Genomic DNA, 22,229 nt, shown 5'->3' with positions numbered 1-22,229 from the left:
AAGCTGGGTCACAGGTTAGACCCAGGGGAAAGGGGTCACCATCCTGAACAAAGCTACCAGCACCCAACCCCCTGACTCCTCCTATCCTATACTCCCTTGATACCCTCCCCAACCCTGCCTCCAAAGCAAACTCCTGTAATCCACAATTCTGCTGCCTGTATATCCCAACCATCTACTCCCCACAACCCCCTTCCCCCCTTCAGGAGAGTCTTTGCATTGCTGGAGGCTCTGAGGAAGTGAGTGTGTGTGGGGAGTGGGGGAAGGGGTTATGTGAGAGTGTGTGTGTGTGTATGTGTGTAAAATACACACACACACACACACACTGGTGTGAAGAGTGATTGTTTGTGGTCTTTTGCTGCTGTAGCCCATCCACTTAAGGTCCAACGTGTTGTGCATTCAGAGATGCTCTTCTGCACACCACTGTTGTAACGCGTTGTTATTTGAGTTACCGGTGCCTTCCTGTGAGTTTGAACTGGCTATTCTCCTTTGCTCCTCTCTCATTAGCAAGGCATTTTTTGGGGAGGTTGGGGTGACTCAGTAGCTCAAGAGAGAAATCCTGTGAGGTCCATTCCCTCCACCCATCCCAGGGCTGGAATGTGGAGCCTAGGGAGTGGGGGGGAAGGGTAGTCACGCCCCTGCCCAGGAACCTCCAACCCCCTGAGAGCAGTAAAGAAGGGATCTCACTGTGCCAGAGATAGTGAGGTGAGAGGGCCAGCATCCCACCCCTCAGTACAGCAGAGTCACAGGCAGTTCAGCCTCAAAGAGCTGGACACAGCTCAGCACATCACCGAAACCAGCCTCCCCTCCATAGTCTCTGTCTGAACTTCTCACTACCTTGGTAAAGCAGCCAGCATCATCAAAGACCCCACCCGCTCCTCTTCCCTCTCCTATTGGGCAGAAGATAGAAAAGACTGAAAGCGTATGCCATCAGGCTCGAGGATAGCTTTTGCCCCACTGATGAACAGTTCCCTAGTGTGAGAAGATGGACTCCTGACCTCACAATCTACCTCAATGTGACCTTGCACCTGTCTGCCTGCCTGCACTTTCTCTGTAACACTTTATTCTGCACTCTGTTGCTGTTTCCCCTTGTACTTTCTCAAAGCACTGTTGTGATGAAACCATCTGTATGGATGGCATGCAAAACAAAGTTTTTCCCTGTACCCCCAATTCCAATTTCGTCCGTGCTCTCCGAGGGAGTTTCCTGAGCTACCCCCTGAGAGGCCTCTGTTCCCAGTCAAGTGTGCTGTCATGGCTGCTCCAGAATGTCATCCTTTGCCCCTTGTCCCCTCACCTCTCACCCCTTGTCCCCTTGCCCCATTTGACCTCTCATTCCTTGACCCTTGTCCCTCAACCTTTGCCCTATTCCCCTCATTGCTTGTCCCTTGAACCATTACTCCTTGCCCCCTCACCCCACATTCCTTGTCCCTTCTCTCACCACTTGCCTCACTGCAGGCAGGAACAGACCTCACCCCCCCCCCATCCCATAACATTAGGTGCTGTGCCTGTAACTTGGGTGATGGGGTGAATGGGATCTCCTGTTACTTACCCCAGTCTCAGGTGCAGGGAGAGGAGTTTTGGAGATTGGGGGCGGTTGGACAGGAAACCAGCCATTGGGAAACATTTGGGTGGGGGGGGGTCAGTTGGGTTGGGATAGTGGAGACAGGGGCGAGGGGATCCGGGGTTATGTGGGCTAGTGCTCAGCTATCAGCTCCCTAACCCACCCACCCCCACCCCGTTCAACTGTACCCTCTTCACTGAGCCTCCCCGCTGGTGTCTCCCTTCCCTCCTGCCAAGAAGAGGAATGGTGTCAGAGTTTGGGATGAGGTTTCCTGTTTGGATAGCTGGGTTTGGGAGGGAAGCTGTGTCACAGGTGAAGGGAATTTGCAGAGTTCAGAGATTGTCACCCTTCGACTGCCCGGGGTTGTGCTCTTCCGAGGGCTTGCGGTAATTGTAGATGACGTGAGCATCCAACATTTCCAGCAGCAGGTCATAAAAGGGAACCATGTTCTTACACTTCATACTGTAGAGGTGCTCCATGCCTTTGTTACTGTGGGGTGGACAACAGGGAGAGGCAGTGAAACAGGTGGGAGGCAATACACATACACACACACAATGTGATTAATGACAACGTTGTTACAGTTTGGTTACTAGGTACAGTTACAGTGGTTACAGTCTGGGTCACAGGATACAACACTGTTACAATATATGGTACAGCAATATTACAGTGTAGCTACAGTTTGGTGACGGTATGGTCACCTGGTACAGTGGTTACAATGTAGTTAGTATGGTTCACAGGCAGTGTTGGTACAGTCAGGGTAATGTGTCACAGTGAGTCACAGTTTGATCAAGTGGTTATAGTTCGGGTTACGTGGCAGAGTGCTGATACAGTACACCCGGGTGACAGAGTACACCCCGCTGACACAGTACACCCCGCTGACACAGTACACCCCAGTGATACAGTACACACCGTGATACAGTACACCCAGGTGACAGAGTACACCCCGCTGATACAGTCCACCACGCTGATACAGTACACCCCGGTGACACAGTCCACCCCGTGACACAGTACAACCCGCTGATACAGTCCACCCCGGTGACACAGTACACCCCACTGATACAGTCCACCCCGGTGACACAGTACACCCCGCTGACACAGTACACCCCGGTGTCAGAGTCCACCCCGCTGACACAGTCCACCCCGCTGATACAGTACACCCCGGTGATACAGTACACCCCGGTGACACAGTCCACCCCGCTGTCAGAGTACACCCCGCTGTCAGAGTACACCCCGCTGACACAGTCCACCCTGCTGACACAGTCCACCCCGCTGATACAGACCACCCCGGTGACACAGTACACCCCGCTGATACAGTACACCCCGGTGACACAGTACACCCTGCTGATACAGTGCACACAGTACACCCCGGTGACACAGTCCACCCCGGTGACACAGTCCACCCCGGTGACACAGTCCACCCCGCTGATACAGTACACCCCGGTGACACAGTACACCCCGCTGATACAGTCCACCCCGATGATACACTACACCCCGCTGATCCAGTACACCCCGGTGATACAGTACACCCCACTGACACAGTACACCCCGCTGATACAGTACACCCCGCTGACACAGTACACTTGGTGATACAGTACATCCCGGTGACAGAGTACACCCCGGTGACACAGTACACCCCACTGATACAGTACACCCCGTGACACAGTACACCCCGGTGACAGAGTACACCCCGGTGACACAGTACACCCCGCTGATACAATACACCCCGGTGACAGAGTACACCCCGGTGTCACAGTCCACCCCGGTGACACAGTACACCCCGGTGTCAGAGTACACACTGGTGATACAGTCCACCTTGCTGACACAGTACACCCCGGTGTCAGAGTACACTCCGGTGACACAGTCCACCCCATGACACAGTACACACCGCTGATACAGTCCACCCCGTGACACAGTGCACACAGTACACCCCGGTGATACAGTCCACCCCGGTGACACAGTACACCCCGCTGATACAGTATACCCCGGTGACACCGTACACCCTGCTGATACAGTGCACACAGTACACCCCGGTGATACAGTCCACCCCGGTGACAGAGTGCACCCCGGTGACACAGTCCACCCCGCTGATACAGTACACCCCGGTGACACAGTACACCCCGGTGTCAGAGTCCACCCCGCTGATACAATACACCCTGGTGACAGAATGCACCCCGGTGACACAGTACACCCCGCTGATACAGTACACCCCGGTGACACAGTCCACCCCGCTGTCAGAGTACACCCCGCTGTCAGAGTACACCCCGCTGACACAGTCCACCCCGCTGATACAGACCACCCTGGTGACACAGTACACCCCGCTGATACAGTACACCCCGGTGACACAGTACACCCTGCTGATACAGTGCACACAGTCCACCCCGGTGACAGAGTGCACCCCGGTGACACAGTCCACCCCGCTGATACAGTACACCCCGGTGACACAGTACATCCCGGTGATACAGTCCACCACGGTGACAGAGTACACCCCGCTGATACAGTCCACCCCGATGATACACTACACCCCGCTGATCCAGTACACCCCGGTGATACAGTACACCCCACTGACACAGTACACCCCGCTGACACAGTACACCCCGGTGATACAGTACACCCCGCTGACACAGTACACTTGGTGATACAGTACATCCCGGTGACAGAGTACACCCCGGTGACACAGTCCACCCCGGTTACACAGTTTACCCCGGTGACACAGTACACCCCGCTGACACAGTCCACCCCGCTGACACAGTACACCCCGGTGACACAGTACACCCTACTGATACAGTGCACACAGTACACCCCGGTGACACAGTACACCCCGCTGACACAGTCCAGCCCGGTGACACAGTACACCCCGCTGATACAGTCCACCCCGGCAACACAGTACACACCGCTGATACAGTATACCCCGGTGACACAGTACACCCTGCTGATACAGTGCACACAGTACACCCCGGTGATACAGTCCACCCCGGTGACACAGTACACCCCGCTGATACAGTATACCCCGGTGACACAGTACACCCTGCTGATACAGTGCACACAGTACACCCCGGTGATACAGTCCACCCCGCTGATACAGTACACCCTGGTGACAGAGTACACCCTGGTGACAGAGTACACCCCGGTGACACAGTACACCCCATGACACAGTACACCCCGGTGACAGAGTACACCCCGGTGACAGAGTGCACCCCGGTGACACAGTACACCCCGTCACACAGTACACCCCGTGACACAGTACACCCCGCTGACACAGTACACCCCGGTGACACAGTACACCCCGTGTCACAGTCCACCCCGGTGACACAGTACACCCCGTGACACAGTCCACCCCGGTGACAGAGTACACCCCCTGACACAGTACACCCCGGTGACAGAGTACACCCCGTGACACAGTCCATCCCGCTGATACAGTCCACCCCGGTGACACAGTACACCCCGGTGACACAGTACACCCTGCTGATACAGTGCACACAGTACACCCCGGTGACACAGTCCACCCCGCTGATACAGTCCACCCTGGTGACACAGTCCACCCCGCTGACACAGTACACCCCGCTGATACAGTATACCCCGGTGACACAGTACACCTTGCTGATACAGTGCACACAGTACACCCCGGTGATACAGTCCACCCCGGTGATACAGTCCACCCCGGTGACAGAGTGCACCCCGGTGACACAGTCCACCCCGCTGATACAGTACACCCCGGTGACACAGTACATCCCGGTGATACAGTCCACCACGGTGACAGAGTACACCCCGCCGAAACAGTCCACCCCGATGATACACTACACCCCGCTGATCCAGTACTCCCCGGTGATACAGTACACCCCGCTGACACAGTACACCCCGCTGATACAGTATACCCCGGTGACACCGTACACCCTGCTGATACAGTGCACACAGTACACCCCGGTGATACAGTCCACCCCGGTGACAGAGTGCACCCCGGTGACACAGTCCACCCCGCTGATACAGTACACCCCGGTGACACAGTACACCCCGGTGTCAGAGTCCACCCCGCTGATACAATACACCCTGGTGACAGAATGCACCCCGGTGACACAGTACACCCCGCTGATACAGTACACCCCGGTGACACAGTCCACCCCGCTGTCAGAGTACACCCCGCTGTCAGAGTACACCCCGCTGACACAGTCCACCCCGCTGATACAGACCACCCTGGTGACACAGTACACCCCGCTGATACAGTACACCCCGGTGACACAGTACACCCTGCTGATACAGTGCACACAGTCCACCCCGGTGACAGAGTGCACCCCGGTGACACAGTCCACCCCGCTGATACAGTACACCCCGGTGACACAGTACATCCCGGTGATACAGTCCACCACGGTGACAGAGTACACCCCGCTGATACAGTCCACCCCGATGATACACTACACCCCGCTGATCCAGTACACCCCGGTGATACAGTACACCCCACTGACACAGTACACCCCGCTGACACAGTACACCCCGGTGATACAGTACACCCCGCTGACACAGTACACTTGGTGATACAGTACATCCCGGTGACAGAGTACACCCCGGTGACACAGTCCACCCCGGTTCACAGTTTACCCCGGTGACACAGTACACCCCGCTGACACAGTCCACCCCGCTGACACAGTACACCCCGGTGACACAGTACACCCTACTGATACAGTGCACACAGTACACCCCGGTGACACAGTACACCCCGCTGACACAGTCCAGCCCGGTGACACAGTACACCCCGCTGATACAGTCCACCCCGGCAACACAGTACACACCGCTGATACAGTATACCCCGGTGACACAGTACACCCTGCTGATACAGTGCACACAGTACACCCCGGTGATACAGTCCACCCCGGTGACACAGTACACCCCGCTGATACAGTATACCCCGGTGACACAGTACACCCTGCTGATACAGTGCACACAGTACACCCCGGTGATACAGTCCACCCCGCTGATACAGTACACCCTGGTGACAGAGTACACCCCGGTGACACAGTACACCCCATGACACAGTACACCCCGGTGACAGAGTACACCCCGGTGACAGAGTGCACCCCGGTGACACAGTACACCCCGTCACACAGTACACCCCGTGACACAGTACACCCCGCTGACACAGTACACCCCGGTGACACAGTACACCCCGTGTCACAGTCCACCCCGGTGACACAGTACACCCCGTGACACAGTCCACCCCGGTGACAGAGTACACCCCCTGACACAGTACACCCCGGTGACAGAGTACACCCCGTGACACAGTCCATCCCGCTGATACAGTCCACCCCGGTGACACAGTACACCCCGGTGACACAGTACACCCTGCTGATACAGTGCACACAGTACACCCCGGTGACACAGTCCACCCCGCTGATACAGTCCACCCTGGTGACACAGTCCACCCCGCTGACACAGTACACCCCGCTGATACAGTATACCCCGGTGACACAGTACACCTTGCTGATACAGTGCACACAGTACACCCCGGTGATACAGTCCACCCCGGTGATACAGTCCACCCCGGTGACAGAGTGCACCCCGGTGACACAGTCCACCCCGCTGATACAGTACACCCCGGTGACACAGTACATCCCGGTGATACAGTCCACCACGGTGACAGAGTACACCCCGCCGAAACAGTCCACCCCGATGATACACTACACCCCGCTGATCCAGTACTCCCCGGTGATACAGTACACCCCGCTGACACAGTACACCCCGTGACACAGTACACCCCGGTGACAGAGTACACCCCGCTGACACAGTCCACCCCGCTGATACAGTCCACCCCGGTGACACAGTACACCCCACTGATACAGTACACCCCGGTGACACAGTACACCCTGCTGATACAGTGCACACAGTACACCCCGGTGACAGAGTGCACCCCGGTGACACAGTCCACCCCGCTGATACAGTCCACCCTGGTGACACAGTGCACCCCGGTGACACAGTACACCCCAGTGACACAGCACACCCCGCTGATACAGTATACCCCGGTGACACAGTACACCCTGCTGATACATTGCACACAGTACACCCCGGTGATACAGTCCACCCCGGTGACAGACTGCACCCCGGTGACACAGTCCACCCCGCTGATACAGTACACCCCGGTGACACAGTACATCCCGGTGATACAGTCCACCACGGTGACAGAGTACACCCCGCCGAAACAGTCCACCCCGATGATACACTACACCCCGCTGATCCAGTACTCCCTGGTGATACAGTACACCCCGCTGACACAGTACACCCCGCTGACACAGTACACCCCGGTGTCACAGTACACCCCGGTGACACAGTACACCCCGGTGTCACAGTACACCCCGGTGACACAGTACACCCCGTGATACAGTACACCCCGGTGACACAGTACACCACGGTGACACAGTGCACCCCGGTGACACAGTCCACCCCGGTGACAGAGTACACCCCGCTGACACAGTACACCCCGCTGATACAGTGTACCCCGGTGACACAGTACACCCTGCTGATACAGTGCACACAGTACACCCCGGTGACACAGTCCACCCCGCTGACACAGTCCACCCCGGTGACACAGTACACCCCGCTGATACAGTCCACCCCGGTGACACAGTACACACCGCTGATACAGTATACCCCGGTGACACAGTACACCCTGCTGATACAGTGCACACAGTACACCCCGGTGATACAGTCCACCCCGGTGACACAGTACACCCCGCTGATACAGTATACCCCGGTGACACAGTACACCCTGCTGATACAGTCCACCCCGGTGACAGAGTGCACCCCGGTGACACAGTCCACCCCACTGATACAGTACACCCTGGTGACAGAGTACACCCCGTGACACAGTACACCCCGTGACACAGTACACCCCGGTGACACAGTACACCCCGCTGACACAGTCCACCCCGTGACACAGTCCACCCCGGTGACAGAGTACACCCCCTGACACAGTCCACCCCGGTGACAGAGTACACCCCGGCGACAGAGTACACCCCCTGACACAGTCCACCCCGGTGACAGAGTACACCCCGGGGATACAGTACACCCCGGCGACAGAGTACACCCCGTGACACAGTCCACCCCGGTGACACAGTACACCCCGCTGACACAGTCCACCCCGGTGACACAGTCCACCCCGGTGTCAGAGTACACCCCGCTGACACAGTCCACCCCGGTGACAGAGTACACCCCCTGACACAGTCCATCCCGGTGACAGAGTACACCCCGGGGATACAGTACACCCCGGCGACAGAGTACACCCCGTGACACAGTCCACCCCGGTGACACAGTACACCCCGCTGACACAGTCCACCCCGGTGACACAGTCCACCCCGGTGTCAGAGTACACCCCGCTGACACAGTCCACCCCGGTGACACAGTACACCCCATGACACAGTCCATCCCGGTGACAGAGTACACCCCGTGACACAGTACACCCCGTGACACAGTCCATCCCGGTGACAGAGTACACCCCGGTGACACAGTCCACCCCGGTGTCAGAGTACACCCCGGTGACACAGTCCACCCCGGTGATACAGTCCACCCCGTGACACAGTACACCCCGGTGACACAGTCCACCCCGGTGACAGAGTACACCCCGGTGTCAGAGTACACCCCGCTGACACAGTCCACCCCGGTGACAGAGTACACCCCGTGACACAGTCCACCCCGGTGACAGAGTACACCCCGTGACACAGTCCACCCCGGTGTCAGAGTACACCCCGCTGACACAGTCCACCCCGGTGATACAGTACACCCCGGTGACAGAGTACACACCGGTGACACAGTACACCCCGGTGACACAGTCCACCCCGCTGATACAGTCCACCCCGCTGACACATTACACCCCGGTGACACAGTACACCCCGGTGATACAGTACACCCCGGTGACAGAGTACACACCGGTGATACAGTCCACCCCCGTGACACCGTACACCCCGGTGACAGAGTACACCCCGTGACACAGTACAACCCGGTGATACAGTCCACCCCCGTGACACAGTACACCCCGCTGGTACAGTCCACCCCGCTGATACAGTCCACTCCGGTGATACAGTACACCCCGTGACACAGTACACTCCGGTGATACAGTACACCCCGTGACACAGTACAACCCGGTGATACAGTACACTCCGGTGACACTGTACACCCCGCTGACACAATCCACCCCACTGATACAGTCCACCCCGCTGACACAGTACACCCCGCTGGTACAGTCCACCCCGCTGATACAGTCCACTCCGGTGACACAGTCCACCCCAGTGATACAGTATACTCCGGTGTCAGAGTACACCCCGATGATACAGTACACCCCGGTGACACAGTCCACCCCGGTGACACAGTACACCCCGCTGACACAGTCCACCCCGGTGTCAGAGTACACCCCGGTGATACAGTACACCCCGCTGACACAGTACACCCCGCTGGTACGGTCCACCCCGCTGATACGGTCCACTCCAGTGACACAGTCCACTCCGGTGTCAGAGTACACCGCGGTGACACAGTACACCCCGCTGACACAGTACACCCCGGTGATACAGTACACCCCGGTGATACAGTACACCCCGGTGACAGAGTACACCCCGGTGACAGAGTACACCCCGGTGACACAGTCCACCCCTGTGACACAGTCCACCCCGGTGACACAGTACACCCCGGTGACACAGTCCACCCCGCTGACACAGTCCACCCCGGTGTCAGAGTCCACCCCGGTGATACAGTACACCCCGGTGATACAGTACACCCCGCTGACACAGTACACCCCGGTGACACAGTACACCCCGTGACACAGTCCACCCCGGTGTCAGAGTACACCCCGGTGTCAGAGTACACCCCGGTGACACAGTACACCCCGGTGACAGAGTACACCCCGGTGACAGAGTACACCCCGGTGATACAGTCCACCCCGGTGACACAGTACACCCCGGTGACAGAGTGCACCCCGTGACACAGTCCACCCCGGTGTCAGAGTACACCCCGGTGACAGAGTACACCCCGTGACACAGTACACCCCGGTGATACAGTCCACCCCGGTGACACAGTCCACTCCGGTGTCGGAGGGAGGGAGCCTGCGGTGTGCCTACCTGGCGTGCCGGACATGTGAAAGCAGCATGAGGAGGTGGGCCAGCCTGGTGGCCTGTTGCTGGGGTGGGATCCCACTCCGGGACATGCACCAGATCAGTGTGTCCGTGATGGTGTCCAGGATCTTGTGCAGCTTCTCCCTGTTCTCCTGCTCCTCCGAAATTCTGGAACGGGGAAACATGCCTGTGGGGACAGAATCCGGCCGCTCAGATTGGACAGTGTGGAGGGAGTTTCACACTGTGGCTGACCCCGGGAGTGAGTGATGGGACAGTGTGGAGGAAGTTTCACTCTGTGTCTGATCCCTGGAATGTGTGATGGGACAGTGTGGAGGGAGTTTCACTCTGTGTCTGACCCCGGGAGTGAGTGATGGGACAGTGTGGAGGAAGTTTCACTCTGTGTCTGATCCCTGGAATGTGTGATGGGACAGTGTGGAGGGAGTTTCACTCTGTGTCTGACCCCGGGAGTGTGTGATGGGACGGTGTGGAGGGAGTTTCACGCTGTGGCTGACTCCGGGAGTGAGTGATGGGACAGTGTGGAGGGAACTTCACTCTGTGTCTGATCCCAGGAGTGAGTGATGGGACGATGTAGAGAGAGCTTCGCTCTGTCTGACTCCAGGAGTGTGTGTTAGGACAGTGTGGATAGAGCTTCATGCTGTGTCTCACCCCAGAAGTGTGTGATGGGATGGTGTAGAAGGAGATTTACTCTGTCTGACCCTGGGAGCAAGGGAGCTTCATGGTGCATCTCACCATGGAAGTGTGTGATGTGACAGTGTAGAAGGAGATTTACTCTGTCTGACCCTGGGAGTGAGAGAGCGGGCTAATGTTAAAATCTTTCCTCATAGCCAACAACCAGATGCTTATGGAGGACTGGCTCAAACTTGCAGTCATAAAGTGTTGGCCACCGATCAGAGCAAAACACAATTAAGTCCAGTCCTTTTGCCTTGGGAGTTCCAAACACATCGGTCAATAAAATAAAACAACTATTTTGTAATTCAATAAATTGTCTGACAGCAGATCACTTTGATGGTTTTATGGAGAAATTCCTTTACAGTAACAGTGATGGCACAGAGTGCGGCTTTTTTCGGGAACTATCTCTACAGGGTCGTCCAGGACAGGGAGGGAAGTTTGGGATCACGGCACGTGGAATGGGAAGCAGAGGGGATGGTGGGCACCACCCTGGGAGATGGGGAATGCTTTGCCTCAACAAATATGTCCAAATATTGAGAATCCCACTTGCCCGCTGTCAAAAATCTGCAGGCCACCATCCATCTCCTGAAGCCCATGTACCATGAGCTGATCTGTGACTGAGCTCCACCCACCTCGCTTTTCCCCATGACCCGGAACAGCCTGAGCATTCCCAGCCCTTAAACAAGCAAAAATTACTTTCAGCTTCAGAAGGGCAAGTGTGCGAGGCATTGCACTTTGGGAGGTTACATGTACGGGAGAAGGGTACAAGACCCCTGGGAACATTGATGCCCAGAATGATCCTAAGGTGCAAGTCCACAGATCCCTGAAAATGGCATCACAAGTAGATAGGGAGAAACTGCAGAGGCTCATGGGCAATGCCCCATGTTAAGATATAAAAGTGATTTAGTTTGATACAAAATCATAGCCTTCAAAGCAGATAGGTGAATTGTGGCATTCTCTGCCCTGGAGAGTTGAGGAGATTGGTACAGCAGGGATAATTGATGTGGAGGTAGATACATCATAAGCATGTAAGAAATAGGAGCAGGAGTAGGCCATCGAGCCTGTTCCACCATTCAATATCTGACCATGGACTCATCTCCGTCTACTTGTCTTTTCCCCATAACCCTTAACTCCCCTGCTATGCAAAAATCTATCCTACCTTGTCTTAAACGTATTTACTGAGGTAGCCTCCCCTGCTTCATTAGCAGAGAATTCCACAGATTCACCACTCTGGGAAAAGCAGTTCCTCCTCATCTCCATCCTAAATCTACTCCCCCGAATCTTGAGGCCATGTCCTCTAGCTCTGTGTTCACTACCTACCAGCATCTTTGAACAACTGGGGAATTGAGGGCTCCAGGGAACAGGCACAGCAATGGACTGTCTCAGGAAGACAATGTCCATCGAAGATCTCCACCATCACAGCTACCATCACACAGGAGGTAGAAGCCTGAAGTCCAACTCCACCAAGTTCAGGAACGGCGACCTCCCTTCAACCTTTCGATCTTGAACCAAATGGCAAAATCTTAATCACCACAGTATAGCAACACGATGATCACTTTTTGACTTCTTAGCTCTTTCCTCCCTTGTGACTTTCGTAAACACGGTGAATGCTGTTTATTTGATGTTCTGTGCCTGTGGTACTGCTGCAAGTTTTTCACTGCAACTGTACATACATGTACCTCTGCAGATGACAATAAACTCAACTTTGGTTTTGTGATCTGAGGGAAAGCGAACATAGAACATTGCTGCACAGTACAGGCCCTTCAACCCATGGTGTTCTGCTAACCCATTATCCGACTCCCAAGATCAAAATAACTCCTCCCTCCCTCATAGTTCTCTATTTTTCTATCATCCGTGTGCCTAAGAGTCTCTTAAATTTCCCTAATGTATCTGCCTCCATCTCCATCACTGGCAAGGCATTCTATGCACAACTGTGTAAAAAAAAACTACCTCTGACTTCCCCTCCATACTTCCCTCCAATCACCTTAAAATTACGCCCTCTCTTATTATCCATTTCTACGCTGGGGAAAAAAGTCTCTGTCTGCCCTCTGTTTTTATACTTCTTATCATCTTGTACTCTTCTATCAAGACACTGCTCATCCTCTTTTACTCTAAAGTGAAAAGCCCTAGCTCACTCAACCTATCCTCATAAGACATGCTCTCCCATCCAGGCAGCATCCTGGAAAACCTCTAAAGCTTCCACATTCTCCCTACAATGAGGTTACTTTAACCGAACACATTAGCCCCGCCCCCGCCACCAGTGAGGACATCTTCTAAAGGTAATACCTCAAGGCAGCAGCATGGATGAGTAAGGACCCTCACCATCCACGACGTGCCCCCTTTCCCTCACCCTCCAGGACGTGCCCTCTTTCCATGACCACCATCAGGGTGCAGGCACAGAAGCCTGAAGACTCCAACTCAGCGTTTTAGGAACAGTTTCTACCCCTCTGCCATCAGATTGCTGAACAGTCCATGAACACTATTTCACTCTCTTTGTGCACTATTTATTTTTAAATATATATATTTATTGTAATATGTTTATGTATTGCACTGTACCACTGCAGCAAAACAACAAATTTCATGACGTACGTCAGTAATAACAAACCTGATTCTGATATGAACTGGGATTGTATTGAACAGATGGGTCAAATGGCCCAGAGCCATTCTTATGTAGAACTGAAGAAAGTGAATTACAAGACTGACTGTGGTAGACAGACACCTTGTTAGAGAGTGTGCTAGTACACCAGCAATGTTTAATATTCAAAGATTTAAAATAAACAACAAAGTTTAGCCCTTTAAGGCAAAGACAAAACAATGGCAGAAAGCTCCAAATGTGCTTCTAAGAGAAGTTAAAGAGAGCATTAGATCAAAGGAAAAGGGTTATGAGGATGTCAGGAAGAGCAGCTAGCCCAAGGGTTGTGAATGTTCCTGAACTTAGCTGAAGAGGACTGAGGTGGTGGGAGTGGAAAGATAAATGCGAGGCAGGGCTTGGAGACAGACTGTGTCTGCAGATGTAAAAGGGAAAAGTTAATGTGGCCCTATAGAAAGTATACAGAGGTCTGTCCACACCTCAGTCTGGTGAACCCTTCTCCAGTCCACTTCGTCTTGGTCACCCCCTTCTGGCTCTTCCAGCCCTCACTGAACTTTTCAATTCCAACTGGGGAGAGTCGGCAGCTTTAAACTTTTAGGCATTAAGGCCATAAGACATAGGAGCAGAATTAGGCAGTTCAGCCCATCAAGTCAGCTTCACCAATCCATCTTGGCTGATTTATTATCCCTTTCAAACTCATTCTCCCCATAATCTTTGATGCCCTTACAAAACTGAGAACCTATCAACCTTTGCTTTAAATATATCCAGTGACTTGGGCCTCCACAGCTGTCTGAAGCAATGAATTCCACAGATTCACCACCCTCTGGATAAAGAAATTCCTCCTCATCTCTATTAACATACTGGATGACCTGTCCTGGGCCCAGCACATAGATGCAATCATAAGGAAGGCACGCAAACGTCTTTTACTTTCTTAGCAGGTTAAAGAGGTTTTGGTTGTCATGGAGTCGTAGAATACTACAGCACAGAACCAAGCCCTACATCCCATCATTTGGGCAGCACAGTAATGTAGTAGTTGGCACAATGCCTTACTGTATCAGTGACCCGGGTTCAATTCCCGTTACTGCCTGTAAGGAGTTTGTACACTCACCCCGTGACTGCACGGGTTTCATCGGGGTGCCTGGATTTCCTCCCACAGTCCAAAGACGTACCAGTGTGTAGATTTATTCATCACTGTAAGTTGTCCCATGATTAGGCTCGGACTAAATGGGGGGATTGCTGGGTGGAGTGGCTTAAAGGATGGGAAGAGCCTAGTCCATAAATAAATACATAGAAGTTGATAAAGTATACTAAGTCAGTGTGTTGGAAATATAATAGAAGTACACAAAATTATGAGGCTATAGATAGGGTTAATGCAAGCAGGCTTTTTCCACTGAGGTTGGGTGGGAGGTCATGAATTAAGAGTGACAGGTGAAAAGTTTAAGGAGAACGTAGGGGGAAACTTCTTTACTCAGAGGTTCATGACAGTGTAGTCCATTGCCAGCCTGCTTTTCTAACCTAGTCCCATCTACCTGAACCTGGACCATAGTTCATTTCTGAACACTCTTACAAACTTCTACAGATCTACCAATAAAAGTGTCCTGACTGGTTGCTGTTGTGTATTTAATATTTCAGTACTATTGTAAACATATTGTTTGATTAAGCGTTGTTTAAATAATTCATTACAGGTTATATGTAAAACTATGTGAATGGCACGTGTCATTAAATTACCACATCATAAATGCATGCCTCCACTAAAAGTAAAAATGAAGAGTACACATTTGTCCTCATTTTTCTTTCAAATAGTTTTATGTTTTGGAGTTACAGTGGAGACGAGGATGGGAATTAAAACAAACCTGAGATAACAACCTACCTGCTGAAGTGCAACACATTTTTTTTTCCCAAAGGGAAAAGAAACATTCCAATTTAAAAAATGCATAGCAAAATGTTTGAGTTAAAAAAAAGGAAAGACGTACATAGAGCGCAGAAATTCTACACAATGTTGTGCCAACCATGTAACCAACTCTAGTATCTGCCTAGAATTTCCCTAGCACATAGCCCTCTATTTTTCTAAGCTCCATCTACCTATCTAAGAGGCTCTTATAAGACCCTATTGTATCCACTTCCACTACCGCCGCCAGCAGTGCATTCCACAAACCCACCACTCTCTGTGCGAAAACTTACCCCTGACATCCCCTCGGTACCTATTTCCAAGCACCTTAAAACTATGTCCCCTCGTGTTAACCATTTCAGACCTGGGAAAAAGCCTCTGGCTATCCACACGATCAATGCCCCTCATGTACATCTCTATCAGGTCACCTCTCATCCTTCGTCATTCCAAGGAGAAAAGGCCAAGTTCACTCAACCTATTCTCATAAGGTATGCCCTCCAATCCAGGCAACATCTTTGTAAATCTCCTCTGCACTCTCTCTATAGTATCCACATCCTTTCTGTAATAAGGTGACCAGAACTGAACACAGTACTCCAAGTGGGGTCTGACCAAGGTCTTATATAGCTGTAACATTATCTCACGGCTCTTGAACTCAATCCCATGGATGATGAATGCCAACACACCATATGTCTTCTTAGCAAAACTGTCAATGAGGTTTAAAAAAAGGCAGAGAACAGATGAATTAATGAGTTCATAAACAGTAATTAATGGGTGATGATCATAAATTTTTAAAAAAGTAGAAATAGATGGCTATATCAGAAAGATAGGTGTGTTTGATTGTACAGGAGATAACTGAATGATGTATACTGAGCAAATTGAGCAGTATTCTGAAGCAAATGGAATAATCAATGAGAAACGAGTGCCAATTTTGCTGAGTGCTCTTGGTGGAAAAGCATATAGTTTGCTTAGAGGTTTGACTGCTCCAAACAAACCAGACTAAATTTGCTTTGCTGATACTGTGAAAGTAATGCAGGAACATTTAGAACCAAACCCACTGTTGATTTCAGGACACTTTAGGTTTCATAATTGGAATCAAAAGAAGGGGTATCAATTTCCACTTATGAGGTTGATTGAATAGAATGAATGTGAGTGTGAACAAAATTTCAATGTCTAAACAGAAATATGCCTGGTTGAACAAAATGTGTTACTGTTGTGGCAGGGGCTCACATACACCAGACTAATGCAGATTTAAAGGTGAAATCTGTAGAAAAATACAACAAAGTAGGACACATACAAAGAGCACGTTGAGCAGACACAAATAAACTGACTGCACAGTGAAGAGAAAAAGACAAGCTGCAGTTTCAAAAAAGAGCACTTATCTGTATGCTGTTGATGAAAACTCAGATAGTGATGAGAGGGACAAAGGAATGGCTAGCCTTGAGATTTCTAACCATAGACAAGCAATATGGCTTACATCAGACGTCAATGGTAAATTAATTAAAATAGAATTAGACACAAGCTTGACTGTTTGTCATTCTACAAAATGAGTCTGAGCAGCATTTTAAAGATACTCAACTGAAGCCTGCAAGTATTCAATGAATAATTTACAGTATTTTGGAGAAAAGATAACTCCTGTGGGGATGGTATTTGTAACAGTGAAATACAACAGCCAGCAAGCCACATTGGGCTTGTATGTGGTAAAAACATTGTGGGCTTGTGATTGGCTGAGACAACTGCAACTTGATTGGAGACCCATCCACTATTTGCATGCCACATCCCCTGTAATAGAGTCAACTGAGATAGAATTAAGAGAGATACTGGATGATGCCACAGCAGTGTTCAAGGATAGCATTGGAAAACTCAAACATATCAAGGGTAAAGTAATGTTGAAATGAAAATACCACACCCAAGTTTTCCAAAGTCTGTCCGATTCCCTACACAATCCGTGATAAAGTGCCAGTGAGCTAGATCTCATGGAGGCTGAAGGAATGTTTTCCAAGGTTGAGTGCAGCCCCTGGGCAATGCTGTCAAAATCTGTGTTAATTTTAAGATCTCCATCAAACCAGTACTGAAAGTAGATCAATACCCCCTGCTCAGGATAGAGGATGTCTTTCTGGAGGAAAACTTCACAAAGTGGACTTAGCTGAGGCCTACCAACAGATGGAGATGGATGAAGAGTCCAAAGTGTTTCTCACCATAGACACCCACAAAAGTCTTTATCGCTATAATAGGCTTATTTCTGGAGCAGCATCTGCACCTGCACTTTGGCAGAAAGCGATGGACCGGGTGATGCAAGGCTGCCCGGGTACTCAGTGTTACCTGAACGACATCATTGTTACCGGCAAGGGTGTGTGTCACACCATTGACACACAAGAATTACCCAAGTGCACTGAGAAAATTCAAACAGTGGTGGATATCCCAAGACCAAAGGACGTGTCACAGATGTGGTAGTTTTTAGGATGTGTCATTTACTACAACAGGTTCCTGCCAAACCCATAGAACACCCCATAGCCTTTGTGTCACGTTCCCTTACTGCTGCTGAGAAAAATCAGGCACAGATTGACAGAGAGGCCTTGAGTCTGGTTTGGGGTGCAATATGTTTCAACCAGTGCTTGAATAGAAGAAAGTTTATCCTCATTACCGATCATCAACGACTAGTGTCCACTTTCAATCCACAGAAGGGTGTTTCACTATCAGCAGCAGCTCGAATACAGAGATGGACTCTGTTTTGTGGAGGACACCATTACAAGATCAAATTCAAGAGAAAACTAATCACGGAAATGCTGATGGATTGTCCCATTTATCCTTGGAAAAGGAAATATCTGAAACATTTACACAAGAGGACACCCCTCTCGACATATTCTCCATAATGAAAATCACTATTACAACAAAAGTGGTCCAAAAGAAAACCAGAAAAGATCCCACACTGTCTCAGGTCTACATAGCACTTAAAGTGACCAGAATGTACAGCAGAAACTTCAGTTCCCCCATTTTTACCAATTCCAGGATGAACTTGCCCTTGAAAGGGGTATCCTTATGTGGAGACAGAGAGTTGTTGTACCATTAAAGCTGAGAGCTAAGGTGTTGGAGGAGCTACAGGCTAGTCCATCTAGGCATGGTCAAAATGGAAGCATTGGCTCGAAGCTTTGTCTGGTGGTCGGGAAATAGATCAGCAGATTGAGCGGCTTGCCAAGAAGATGCCAAGATCAGCACCTCTCCATCCCTAGGAACGGCCTGAATTACCCCAGCAGAGGATTCATGTTGATTTTGCCAGACTATTCATGGGCATAGATTTCTTGGTAGTAACAGATGCAGCTTAAAAAGTGGCCAGAAGTGTTCCCGATAGCATCTATTACAGCTTCGCACATTGTCGACATGTTGAGAAGCCTCTTCTCAAGATCTCATGGTCCAGAAGATTTAGTTAGTGACAATGGACCACAATTTGTTGTGGAAAAGCTTCAGTCATTCCTGAAAATGGACGGGATAAGACATATTCCATCTGCACTGTACAACTCAGCTACAAATGGTTTGGTGAAGCGGTTTATCCAGAGTCTAAAGAACGCAGTGCGAGCAATGTCAGCAGAACACACTACACTGACACTGAATCAGAAGCTCGCCAATTTGCTCCCTGCGTATCACAGTGCAGCACACTCCACAACCAGCAACTCACCAGCTATGCTGTCCCTGAGTCATCCCTTGTGTTCACGCTTGGATCTCCTCAAACCCAATCTCAGAAGGAATATGCAGTAGAAACAGCTGAGACATATTGAGGGCTCCTCAAACAAGGAGTTTCATTCTTGGACAAACTGTCCTGGTGAGGGACTACAGAGGTAATCAGAAGTGGGTACTAGGCAAGATTAAGTACAGAACTAGACCCCTCTCTTACACAGTGGTGTTCATCTCTGATGTCATCTGGATATGTCCCATTGATCAGTTGAGGACAGCAGAGTAATATAGAATACAGAATGATATATATATGTGTGCGTATGTATGTATGTATGTGTCTGTATGTATATATATATATACACACACACACACACACACTATATAAACATGCATTGTATATTGAGTTGGAGTTGGTGTTTGCGTACAATGCTCCCACGGTCACCATCTTCTGGATAGACCATGAAACCATATATTTCATTTCTTTTATGTTTTTCATCTTGAACATGATTCTGGAACTGTTGGAGCCTGTGATTTGCAGTTTGGAGATCATTTGGGTGCTTCAGCACTCTGCAGTCTCCGAGAGGATTCCAGGAGGCCGAACCTCGGGACAAGTTGGCTACAGGACGTGGCTCGAGCCAATGTTCAACCCCATTTAGACGATTAAAGCAATGAGGGGGGTCAAAACATTGAGCGGAATGCAGAGGGTGAGTGCCGGCTACCTGCCTTTGGATTGCTGAGTGGGATCGCTCTGCTACGGAGAGAGGAGACTGCTTTTTTATCGCTGGTGGGATTGCTCTGCTGCTGGAGTGAAGAGACTGTCTTTTTTATCACTTGAAGGTTGAGGGGGGACTTTATAGAGGTACTTAAAATTATAAGGGGGATAGAAAGAGTTGATGTGGATAGGCTTTTTCCATTGAGAGTGAGGGAGATTCAAACAAGAGGCCATGAGTTGAGAGTTAAAGGGCAAAAGTTTAGGGGTAACATGAGGGGGAACTTCTTTACTCAGAGGGGTGGCTGTGCGGAACGAGCTTTCAGCAGAAGTGGTTGAGGCAGGTTCGATTTTGTCATTTAAAATAAAATTGGATAGATATATGGACAGGAAAGGAATGGAGGGTTATGGGCTGTGTGCGGGTCGGTGGGACTAGGTGAGAGTAAGCGTTCAGCACGGACCAGAAGGGCCGAGGTGGCCTGTTTCCATGCTGTAATTGTTATATGGTTATATGGAATATTCAAAGGCCTAGATAGAGTGGATATTGGGAAGATGTTTCCATTAGTGGGAAATTTGAGGACCAGACAGCACAGCCTCAGAACAGAAGGATGTCCCTTTAGAACTGAGATAAGGAGGAATTTCTTACGCTGAATTGATACCTTCTGACCTTTGATCCACCTGCCTTGAGGTAATGTTTCCACTCTCCACGGAGGTGTGGGACCCGATATCCCTGCCCCTCATCATTTCATACACTTCCATCAGAACACCTCAACCACTGCCCTCCACCCAGCCTCCAGTGTTACCAGGCAACCAACCCCAGTCTTTCTCTGCTACAGGGGGTTGACCACCACTAATTTTTATAGGTGCACCATAGAAAGCATCCTATTTGAACTCATCATGGCTTGCTATGGCAACTGCTCTGCCTGTGATCACGAGAGACCGTAGAGAGCTGTGGACGCAGCTCAGCACATCACAGAAACAAGACTTCCTTCTGCAGACTCTGCCTACACTTCTCAGTATAATCAAAGACCCTCGCCCACCCCGGGCATTCTTTCTTCTCCCCCTATCATCGGTCAGGAATTTCTTTAGCCATAGGGTGGTGATTCTGTGGAATTCATTGCCACAGACGGATGTGAAGGCCAAGTCATTGGGTATATTTAAAGTGGATATGCTATTGATTGGACAGGGCATGAAAGGTTATTGGGGGAAGACAGGAGAATGGGGTTGAGAGGGATAATAAAGCAGACATGATCAAATAGCGGAGCAGACGTAAAGGGCTGAATGCTCCTAGGACTTTTGGTCAAATTTAGCTAAACAAATGCCACTTTTGCTGAGAGTGCCACAGTAGCATAGCAATTAGCACAACAATATTACAGCTCGGGTCTTTGGAGTTCAATCCCAGCGCCCTCTGTAAGGAGTTAGTATGCCTTCCCCAGGTATCCATGGATTCCTCCAGCTGCTCCAGTTTCCTCCCACAGTCCAAAGACATACGGGTTAATAGGTTAATTGGTCTTTGTAAACTATCCTGTGATTGGCTAGAGTGAAATCGGTGGTTGCTGGTATAGAAGAAATTGTCATCACCAATCATAAGATGAAATACCTGGGCTTGGAACACGTGCACTCTTACGACGCAAGCATTCCTTTTATTTTACTGTGCGCAAGGACAACAGCATGGGCCCCTGTCACCCACACTGTTCTGAAGTCTGAATAGAAAACTATTTTTATACCAAATTGGCTTATCAGTTACGGATATTGATCATAGTAAATTGCATATGTTTGAATTCCATAATCACAAGATCAATAGCCATTCACAAAAGAGATGTTAAAATCAATTAAAACTTCAAGCAGACAGCCGATGATATTTTTAAGTTAGTGAAAACAACAGAGCCTTAGTTGTTGGGTATGTTTAATATCTCTCAGTTACTGTTCTCTCATCGGTCTCTGGCACTCCCATTGTGTAAAGGGAGACTATGCCTCAGGAAGACCATTCCGGAAAAGTCTCACTATTTTGGCTTGAGTATACTCTATCTCGTCTGTAGTAAGCA

At 50.7% G+C, this 22,229-nt stretch overlaps 1 protein-coding gene across 3 annotated transcripts in view; it reads right to left on the bottom strand.

Moving 5' to 3' along the window:
• Positions 1-1,756: 1,756 nt before the first annotated feature.
• LOC134345272 (estrogen receptor beta-like) overlaps positions 1,757-22,229 on the bottom strand; it is a 139,088-nt gene continuing 118,615 nt past the window's right edge. Inside the window, exons 8-9 of one of the 3 annotated variants that reach the window (XM_063045682.1) lie at positions 10,648-10,828; positions 1,757-2,047 (exon numbers count right to left, since the gene is read on the bottom strand). In XM_063045682.1, coding sequence (XP_062901752.1) covers positions 1,891-2,047; positions 10,648-10,828 — 338 coding nt within the window. In that variant the 3' untranslated portion in view covers positions 1,757-1,890. The remainder of the gene's footprint in view (positions 2,048-10,647; positions 10,829-22,229) is intronic. The other 2 variants (XM_063045691.1, XM_063045699.1) reach the window with 2 other exon arrangements.

Source organism: Mobula hypostoma, chromosome 1 (assembly GCF_963921235.1).
Source record: "Mobula hypostoma chromosome 1, sMobHyp1.1, whole genome shotgun sequence".
NCBI lineage: Eukaryota > Metazoa > Chordata > Chondrichthyes > Myliobatiformes > Myliobatidae > Mobula > Mobula hypostoma.
Note: the sequence above shows the minus strand (reverse complement) of the source record. Positions and strands in the feature narration are given on the sequence as shown.